General features: G+C 47.9%; 1 protein-coding gene across 1 annotated transcript; it reads right to left on the bottom strand.

The window, feature by feature from the left end:
• Positions 1-433: 433 nt before the first annotated feature.
• Spaca3 (sperm acrosome associated 3) lies at positions 434-4,319 on the bottom strand. Its single transcript, XM_047547273.1, has 4 exons — positions 4,118-4,319; positions 3,171-3,329; positions 2,795-2,873; positions 434-547 (listed from the first exon to the last, which is right to left on the bottom strand). Exons 1-4 carry the CDS (start codon positions 4,302-4,304, stop codon positions 481-483), a joined length of 492 nt encoding a protein of 163 aa, XP_047403229.1. The 5' UTR covers positions 4,305-4,319; the 3' UTR covers positions 434-480.
• Between the last annotated feature and the right edge of the window lie 6,105 nt (positions 4,320-10,424).

The following is a 10,424-nucleotide window of genomic DNA, read 5'->3' as shown; positions in this document are numbered from 1 at the left end:
AATTTGAATTAATTAATTTTGCCCCAGTTAAATTTGAATTTCAGATACACGAGAATTTTTTAATATGAATGCATTCCATACAGCACTTGGGACATACTTTTAAAACTCATATATCCAAATTTTAAATTTAACTGGAGCATTCTATTTTTATTGTTACTTGGTTTTTGTTTGTTTTGCTAATTTTTGGCAACCTGAGGCACAAACTCTACCAGGGGTGGACAAGGCAGGCTCTGACTACCCCCTCCTCAAGGTCACCAGGAATGGAGGCAAACCTTCCATGGTAGGCTTTTTGGAGTCTACCTGAGGCCCAACCAAGGTGGACAGATGGCGAGAAACTGTGGTGCCAACATGCAAACACACGGACAACTGAGACCAGGCTTAAGTTAAACTAGACTTTATTAGTTGATTTGTCTTCCCAAGGCTGGGTCAGGAACCCAACCTCGTTTCCCAGTGCGTGGCCTGGTCCATCCAGAGAAGGACCTACAATTCACAGCCATCCACCCAGTCCCTGAGGTCCTTGCCCTGGCAGTGATGCCTCCAGGCCTCCCTGAGGATGGAGAACAGAGAAGATGAGAGAGCATATCAGCTGCAGCCCCAGGCACTGCTCAGAGAAAAACATGAAGGAACTGTGGGCTCTGAACTAGAAGACAGGCAAGGAAAGGGGCTCATGAAGGGAGAAGGACAAGTAAACTGTGTTAACAAGCAAGGAATTCACTAGAAGAAATTTATTCAAAACAGAAGAGAATGGTCCTAAAAACTTCAGTCACTAGCCTCCTTACCTTACCACTGAAGACACTACTAATATGGTCAAGTTTACCCACAAGTCAGTGGCAAAGGCCTAGAGCCCTGGAGTCTGGAGCCCAGACTTTTCCCTACACTCTAACGCTTCTGGTGGTATCACTATCGCCAATGTCGCCTTGCATATGTACAGCCCTTTACAGTTCACATAGCACCCTCTCACCCATCCCCATTTGTCACCACCCCCTTCCTGCCATCAACAGCCCTTCTAAGTAGACAGGAGAGATATTATATTCCCTTTTTTCCAAATGAAAAACTCAGACTGAGATGCAAAATCATTTGCCCAAAGCCCACCCCTAGTAAGTGACAAAACTGGGCCCACACCCCGTCCTCCTTGGCTACCAAACTGGGTCTTTCTGTTGTTGGTTACTATATTTCATAGGCTCTTTGGGGACCAAAACTTCTATCAGCTCACAACTGAAATACTGAGGGAGTTAAGCAAGAAGGCCACAGGGGTCCTGGGGTCTCAAACTCTCAGGGGTGCCAGGCTCTGATAATTAGTGCCCTCTATGATGTCAGTGTCAAAGAGCTCAGTGAGCAAGAGTGCCCCTAAAGGACCTCTATACATCTATCAACCAAAAAAGATCAGTTGACGACGTGTTTGTCTCTTCCACTAGACCATGAGCTCATAGAGGCAAAGACAGGTCTTGGATATTTCTTTAACCCAGGACCCAGCACCAAGCGTGGCGTGCCCAAATCTTCAGTACATGTGTGTAGAATGAAGGAATGGCACCCTGTCCACCTTCTGGGAAAACTTTCTATGACTAGCCTCAGCCACCTGCTCTCAGGGGATATTCATGCCAGAAATTTACTCCCAGTGTATAAAAGAGAGATGTTCTTTAATTTAACCCATAAGGACCGTCCATCTCAGATAGTGGCCATTGGATGTGTGCCTGAGCCTGCATTCCTCCTTCCCTACTCTATAGATGTGCATTACATCCCTCTGAGCCTGCCTCACCTCAGACTCAGTTCCTAGGGCTTCAACTGTCCTCAAACCAACACATTGCCAAAGCTATGGTCATTTCAGACCATTTTCAGACCTTCTCTAGGTTCCTAGTCATTTGTACCTCTTCCTCTCCCTCTCAGGTCACATCTCACCCGTCCCTTTATCTCTTCCACATCCCTCATGCCTGTCTCCTCTGCAGTCCATCATTGGTGAACGTGTCCTCATTCAGACCCTACATCTCTCACCTAGACTCCTCTAGAGTCTCCAAATAGGTGCTCACACCCTCTCTCCCTTCCTTCTGCTCTTGGACTAACATTCAGTGTCTCCCAGGCTTCCTCCCCAGCCTTATCATCTGTCATATCTGTCCGTAGTGCTCCAATCCCTAGGCGTTTTACCTTCCCAGATGCTGCCCTCCCCCACCCATGCTGGTTTCTCCTCCAGAAATATGAGTGGAAGAGAGGTTAGAGACTAAGTAGGAGACCCCCATCAACAGAGGCAGCTGGGGAGCTCCTGACTCAGAGGCACCTCATGATCCAACCATCTAGTTCAATGGCCCATGTGACTCTCATCTAATTCCCTTGACTCTAAAGATGGCTTCAAAGGCCATCTTCCTGAAAGGAGGTGGAAAAGGCTGAGAAGGTGGGGCTCTAGAGCCCCACCCATTTCAAGCAGAGAATGTCTACTTCAGTCTGTTGTACATCTTGACCTTTCATATAAAATTTAGGTTTTATACAAAAGATGCCACAGTTTTAAAAAAATTAACAATCTTCTCAAACCCTGGTCTTTAGGACCTCTAAGCATATGTCCCAACGTAGGCAGATCTTGGAGGAACCAGGCTCAACTATGTGTCCATGTGGCCACCAGTGCATTGCTTAACCTCCTCGAAACTCAAGTGTATCACCTGCAAATACGTCGATACTTACAATCCCCACTCCAAGAGTTATTGTGAGGATTCGATCATAAAGCCTGGAACCGTGCCTGTGACTAGCCCTTTAAGGGTTAGTTTATACCAGTCCTGGCCACTAGTAGGGTCCAGCTCCAGTCACTTACCAGTAGCCCAGACCCTTGGGCCCTGAAACTATCTTCATAACACAGACAATAGTGTTCTTGAGGTCAGGGATCAATAAGTCTGGAGTAGGAGGCAGAGAAACACAAAATGGGGAAGCAGGGGTCAGAGCTGAACATCCAGAGTCACTCTATCCCTCTCCCCCTCTATCAGAGACCATCTTCCCTCCACTCCTATAGCTCTGAGACTAGTGTCCCATCTGGACCCCCAAGTCAGACTGAAGGAGGTTCCACCCTCCTCGCTTCCCACAGATCTGTCTCCTAGGGGATCCTTACTCAGAGATAAAGGCAGAACTTGGCAGAAGCAAACACTGTTGCAGAGGCCTGACCCCAGCCAACCCAAGGCCGAGATCCAACCTACCAGAGCAGTACATCCTGCACAAGTTGCTGGAATCTGGTGCAAGGTTTCTGCACCACTTCCGGCTATTGATCTGGAAAAGGCCATTGTTGGTGCTTCCGTCCGCCTCATGATCCACAGCAGCTGTGTTGAAGCCACTTGTGAAGTAAGCAAGGCAGACCCCTGTAGGTGACAGACACAGGCCTGGAGGTCAGGTGACTGGGTCACTGCAGACTGGTGCACTCACAGTGTGGGTCCCACACACTGACTCCCCAGCCCCAACCTCGGGGTGACCAGGGCAGATGCCTTCTCACCTACTATGCAGTTGGATCAGTTGAGGCTCAGAGAGTCAACTGATTTTCCCAAGGTTACATACAGCTGCCATATAACAGGGGACTCCAACCTGCAACTCCTAGGCTCAAGTTTATTGCCTAACGCATAGTAAAGCCCAATGCATTTGTCCAATGAATTTACAAGAACTAAATATTTAGAGGCAAAATTAGGAGGACATGAGTAGAATCTACAAAGGGGGTCAGGACTAGAGTGGGGAAAAAATAAGTCCAGATGTGTCTCTACTTCACAGACAGCTTCCCAAAACTGCCAGCAGCTTGAGAAGTTCGGTATTACTAATTTGTTCAATTTGCCTTCTAATTTTGCCAGGAATGTCTGATCCTCGTGGCCAGGATTAAGTTTTGCATACTAAGATATTCAGTTCTTTCGACTCCTGCCTTTGCCAGCAGGGGAAAATGAAAAGGTGGTTCCAATGTAGCTGCGTGTCTCCCGCCTACTATCATGGAACTCGGGGCTGAGCATTCTCTACCTGTCATCTCACTTATCGTGGTTTTGTAGATAAGAGCTTAGTCTCAAACAGCTCCCAAGGCCACACCCCTTTAATGAGAAACAGAGAGAGAGGAGGAAGTGAAGGTAAGAGGGGAGGGAGCCAGGGGCCAGCCAGGGGAAAAGGTGCTCACAGTCAGCCAGTTCGTATCCCCGGAAGCCGTTCAGACCCAGTCTGTTGAGCTCCTTGGCCAGCTCACAGCGACTGAAGACCTTGGCCTGGCTGGAGGCGAGCAGGCCGCTGAGCAGAGAGATGAGCGCCAGCCAGGTGACCCTAGGTGAACCCAGCTGCCTTCTGGAAGCCCAACTCCTGGCTTTCATGCCAGTTGCAGAGGTGCAGCCTCCAGCACCCAGGGTCAGAACTGAGCTTCGGAATGGCAGGCAGTTCATCAGCCCTGGTGGTCCCTTTGCAGACACCTACTCCTTGGAATAAGAAGGGGCAGAGCCTGAGTGTTCCCCTAGGAAAGAGAAGAAGGCAAGGCTGCAGTGGAGGACATCAGCTCCCTTGCATCCTCTGTGGAGTACCCCCATGCTCCCAAGTCTCTGGAGGAGGATTTCTGAGACCTACTTCTCTCCTTTCCAAACCTACTCTACTCCACCCTGGCCCAGCAGCTGAGGAGAGATGAGAGGAAATTGGGAAGAAAATGAACCATCTGACTCCATGCTACACATGAGGCATTATTTTATCCTCCGGCTTATGATTTGACAATGAGGAAGAGTTTGGATGAGACTGAAGTTGATGAATCCAAAGTCCCATTGGGTCATGGCCTGCAGCAGATTTTCCAGAGGGGATGGGCTAAGCCGTGTCATAAATCTGTAAGCCCCAATGCCAAGGGATGCCCCTTCATTGAGCTTCCATCTACTGACCTTAACTGAAACAGGATGCCCCAGGACTGCTACCTGCAGCCCTCCCACATGGAAGATGCTCCTCCTCTAAGTCACAGGCCCTAGGCTGTGCGGAAGTTCTCCTTCATCCCCTCCATCCCTTCTAAACCATGACTTTGCAAAAACTCCTTCTTCCTGGAAGCTCACCTACCCTTTTGCTGTGCCCTCTATTTGTCTCTCCTTGGCTTTGTGGACAGGTCCCCATATCATGGAGGACATTAGCTCCTATTGACCTTAGCCTCATTGTTCCTTCATGTCCTCAAGCCTAATGACCTTCATCTCTATTCTGCCTCAGCTGCCCACTCCATGGCAGTGTTGTCCCTGCATCTGGCCTGCACCCTACATCTCCCCACCACTCTCCATCCTTCTATTCTTATCTCCCTCTCTCTCAGACCACACGCTCTGACACATTTATCCCCATCTCCCATGATCTCTGCCCACCACACCTGCTCTCCACCTACAGAGTCAAAACCTGAAAAAGTTGCATAACCTCAAAAATGGGTGGCCATGCTCTCCAGTCCCCCCACTTGGATGTCATTGAGGATGAAGAGGTGGCTCAGGGTGTAGCTTTGCAGTAAGACTCGGATTTAAAGCCCACCCTGCTCCTTAATATATTGAGGACCTTGGACCCTCTCTGAGACTCATTTTCTTCCTCAATAAAGTGAGGAAATAAATAGCACCTGCCTCATTAGAGTGTTAAGAAAATAAATGAGAAAGATCAGGAAAAAAAACTAGATCCTCACACCAAAAATAGACTAGCTGGTATTTCCAATTTAAGCCATCACTAGTAAGGGTACTAGTAATTGTCTTTGATCAGCTCCCTCTCTCCCATCTCCCTCAAAGGAAGTTCAAAATCTTCATTGCCATCCTTGAACACCCAGCCACCACCCCGTCCCACCTCTTCCCTCCCCACCCCAGAAGACGACTTCACTCCTGCTGCATTGAGAAAAGCAAGATGATGGAGTGTGGAGTTTCCTTCCTGCTCCTGCCTCAGCCCTATCCCACTCACTAACTCCTCAGCAGCCTCATGCACCCCCCATTGGCAGCCCCCTAGTGAGAGGATGAGGTGCCTCTACCTACCGGTCCCCAAGCCCCACTTCCCTCAACTCTAGAGTTGCCCTTTCCTGTCTCTTAAGTCTTGCTCTGTCAGTCACCCCTACACACCTACAGGATCTCTTTTTCTTCTTCTTCCCTTATTTTTATCCTTCTCCATACTGACCTCTTTCCCTCTCCTATCCAAATTTATAGGGGAAGCATTACCATTTTCTCATCTCCCACTTGTTTTTCAACCCCCTGAGGTTTGGCTTCACCACCACTTTCCTGAAACAGATCTGCTGTCCAAAGGACCCCACCAGTCTTGTCTCCTAGGAAGTCCCAGCAGCATCTCATACTGTGACCGCTCGCTCCATTGAAATGCTCGCCTCTCTTGGTTCCTCCCATGCTCCCTCCTCCCGCTCTGGCTATGTCTCCTCTCTCCTTTGTGGAATACACTTCAGCCCAGGCCACAAATGCTGGTGAGTTCGCTAGTCCTTCTAACCTTGAGCCCTCATCTCTTCCACTTAAGGAGTCCTCCAGGCAATGCTGTTAACGTCCCCTGCCGGAGGATGACCCTCTATTACATCTTCCCCCAGGGCCTCTGCACAACAGCTAGCGGAACACCTCCACTTTGGATATCCCAAAGTCATCTCAAACTATGCGTGTCTAAAACAGAACTAATGTTCCCATCAAAATCTGCCCTTGATTCTGCCTTCCCTTCCTTGGGAAATATGGGTGTCATACTAGAAATATGGATGTCATTCATAAATTTACTCCTTCTTCCTCATCCTTCATCATCCCCAGCCAATCAGTTCCAAGGTCCTATTGACTCTACCGTCCCCAAAAGAACCATCTTTCCTCAGGTTCAAACCACCATTGCTGACCCTTTATGGTCTTCTTGTATCCAATCTTGACCCTTCTTCCAAACTCTACACATGCACCAGAATGAAGTTTTAAACTTCATTCACTTCCTGGAATGCCACCCCATTCACACCGGCTGACCTTGCTGTCTAGAACTTTAGCCTTCTCTTTGCCTCTATGGTTAACTCTCACTCAGACTTCAAGGTTCTCAATAGGAGTGAGTTCCCCAGAGAGACCCTCCTGGCAGGCTACTGCCCCCAACACTCCCACAGCGTTTGATCTACCCTCCCTCCGTCACACTGGAGAGCAACACTTGTCAGTCTTTCCCACCACGAGGCGAACTTCCAAAGAACAGCTGTATTTATCTTCGTTCCTGAGTTGCGGTGCAGAGGGGCTGCTTCTTAGACTGAAGGACCCTGAAGTCCTGACTGCAGAGCACAAGCCCGTCTCTTCAAAGTGTGGGGAATGAGGAGACAGTTACTCTTGCTGAGCTCTTCAAATCCGTCAGACACTGGGCCAGGCATTTTCTAGATATTTTCTAACTTAATCTTATCTGTCTAATCCTCTTAACAATTCAAGGTGGATAGGATTAATATCCTCAATTTATAGATGAGGAAACTAAGTTCACCGCTACACAGTGAGTATTTTTTGATATCTTTACAATAAAGTGTCTTTAAAGGTAAGTCCATTCTGAGCATTTCACAGCAGGTCCAGGGCTTAAGGAGTCGCATCTGGCGACTCACAGACCAGAGACCTGCCAACAGCAGCCAGTCCCTCCCCCCACCCTCTCAGCTTGGCACTCTCACAGGCCAGGATTTCCCCCGACCTCTGACCAGCACCATAGTCTCTCCATGCCCCTCACTGGCCAGCCCAGGGCCCTGGCTCACAGCTCCAGGAGGAGGGGAAAGGAGACTCACTGGTCAGGAGGCCTCCCCACCAGAGCAGAGATGGCAGTGAGAGTGGCAGCAGCCACCGTGGCAATGAACCCTGCTTCAGCCTGGGATGCCCCCACAGTGTCACTGGGGCCCCGCACCCAGCGTTAAGAGAATGATGGGGCTGCAGACTAATCATGGACCTTCTAGAACGTCCCAACCCTGTGAGCTCACCTTCTAGAACCTGTCCCACCCACTGAGCTTGGACTAGTCCACATGAGGCCCTCGGTTTCTGGGTCCAGGGGCATGTGAAAGGTATCTAATCCCAGCCCTTCCTGCCCGCCTCTGCTTCAGGCACCTCCACGCACACACCCATGCACACACACTCGGGCCTTTGAAGGATGACTCTGCCCTCCCACCTTCAGGTGGTTACCCCGGCAGTATGGCAGGTGCCCGCTGCTTCCAGGCAGCCCCTGTTACTGTTGAACTCCTTTGACTGGCAGGAAACTCTTCTTCCTTAATGCTGAATCACAAACCACCCCTTCCTCCATTTGGATGGTGACTGCTCAATATGAACAGACCCTGGGCAAAGGTTAAACTCTTCATCCCAAAGCTTGAAAGACAAGTGAAATGAAAGGACTTGTGATACCCAGGTCTATGCCCTACAGGAGTCCCTGCTTGGAGATCGGGCAACACAGCAGCTAGAGCATGGGTTGTGCAGTCAGGCTGACCTGGGGAGAAACCTGGGCACTCTTGACCATCAGCTGGGGAACCCAGAGAAAGCAGCTTAACCTCTCTGTTTCCTCAATTCCCAAGTAGCAATGACGATATCTACCTCATAGGGTATTAGAAGACCAAATTAAAGCATCTATTGACATGCTTAGTACTCAGTGATGGGGGCTCAGTAAATAGTGACAATTACTACTAGACTAAAATCACAAATATTACTACCAGAGTAAAACCACTACTAGAGCAAAATCACAGATATGCTTAATTGCTCCCTGTCTGGTCCAGCCCAGATCAATCAACCAAGTTAGGATGAAGCTCAACCCAGCCCCAGCATCAGTGTTTCTTTTATTTTTCTTTTTAAAAATTGTGATATATATGTATATATACATACACATACACACACACATACATATATATCTGTGAAGCAATATAAATAGCTCACAACAAACACAGAGGTTAAGTTTCAATGATTTTTTTTTTTCAAATGGGATGAGAACATTTAACAGGAGATCTACCCTGTAAACAAATTTAAAGTGCACAATACATTATCATTGACTACAGGTGCAAATCTCTAGAACTTATGCACAGTGCTTGATTGAATCTTCATACCTGGTTCATTAGTGACTCCCCATGCCACTCCCCCTCAGCCCCTGGTAATCACCATTCCCCTCTTACATTTTGTGAATTTGACTACTTTAGTCCCTCATGGAAGTGGAACCGTTTGTCCCTCTGTGACATTCTCTTTACTTAACATAATACCCTGAGTGGTCCCCAAGTGTTACCACATTTTCCTGCTCCACTCTTCTGTGGATGGACATCTGTGGATGGACATGTGGGTTATTTCTGTCTCTTGGCCATTGTGAGTAACGCTGCAACAAGTGACCATGAAAATGCTAGTGTATCTTCAGAATTGTGATCTCGGTCCTTTAGGATAAATACCCACAAGTGGGAGTGTTGGATCATATAGTCATTCTAGTTTTTTGAGGGATATCTAGACTCTCTTCCAAAGCAGTCATGCTACTTTGCATTTGCATTAACAGTATGCAAGAGTTCTAATTTTTCCACATCTCTTTTTTTTTTTTTTTTTTTTTTGGTACCAGGGGTGCTTAATCGCTGGGCCACATCCCAAGCTATCCTCCAGCCTCAGCCTCCTGAATTGCTGGGTTTACAGGTGTGAGCCACCACATCCTGCTTGTCTTTTTTTTTTTTTTTTTTTTTGTTAATCTCCATCCTGGTGTGTGTGCAGTGCTGTCTCTGTGCTGTGACCTTGCATGTTCCTGATGACTAGCCATGTTGGTGCCTGGTGCCTGTTGCCTGTTGCCTGCTTGTATGTCTTTGAAAAAATATCTAAATGGCGTCAGAATTTCTGAGGAGCTCTCTGGAAGATTCCATTGTGCATCTGGGCTTGAACCTTTATTTTTCGGGAAGAAGTTCAGGACTGCCCCCAACTGGCCATTTAGCCTTGGCAAGGTGACCTCCATTTCCTCATTATTAAAACTCAGTGGTTACCTTGCCCCACCCACTGTAAACCTGAGCCCCTGCACTTCATCTCCCCAGATCTCATTTCCTGCTCTGTAAATTGGAAACAAATCACCCTCCCCCCTTCCTAGGATGGTGGGGAAGCTCAGGTTTCTCAATGCATTAAGAAGCTAACCACCTGCACCAGGACATTTTCCCTATTGTTTTTATTGCCCGGCCCTTGGTGGGTGATTCTGTATGGTTGAGCCTTCTCAGTTTACTGCATCGGCCTGTTTTTACTATTTTATCACTTCTTTTTATTGAGTAATCTTTCAGCTGATTTTATTTTATTGTATGTTTTGTTATTTCCCACTTGGCTTTCATGTTTAAATGAGGGAAAAAAACAACAACTCAAAAGAAATGGTTATAAGGGCAGATGTGGCCCAGTGCGGGCTCAGTGGGCCTTTATTTCTCTGCTGAGTTCTGCACAAGTCTTTCCCATTTCCCCAAAGTGAGCTCAGATTCTTGACCACATCCTAGCAATGCTCCTCTACTACTCCTTCCAATTTTACATTTGCTAGCAACTTCTCTGACATTCTTG

This window comes from Sciurus carolinensis, chromosome 3 (assembly GCF_902686445.1).
Source record: "Sciurus carolinensis chromosome 3, mSciCar1.2, whole genome shotgun sequence".
Taxonomy (NCBI): domain Eukaryota; kingdom Metazoa; phylum Chordata; class Mammalia; order Rodentia; family Sciuridae; genus Sciurus; species Sciurus carolinensis.
The sequence above is the reverse complement of the archived record's forward strand: the minus strand, read 5'-3'. Positions and strand labels throughout refer to the sequence as shown.

What these genes read in the sequence shown, in the direction of transcription:
- Spaca3 (XM_047547273.1), bottom strand. Translation starts at nt 4,304, where the DNA reads ATGAAAGCCAGGAGTTGGGCTTCCAGAAGGCAGCTGGGTTCACCTAGG. An exon ending in GTGCAGGATGTACTGCTCTG is followed by an intron (nt 2,874 to 3,170) that starts GTAGGTTGGATC and finishes CTCCTACTCCAG; the next exon opens with ACTTATTGATCCCTGACCTC. An exon ending in CCCAAGGGTCTGGGCTACTG is followed by an intron (nt 548 to 2,794) that starts GTAAGTGACTGG and finishes CTCCATCCTCAG; the next exon opens with GGAGGCCTGGAGGCATCACT.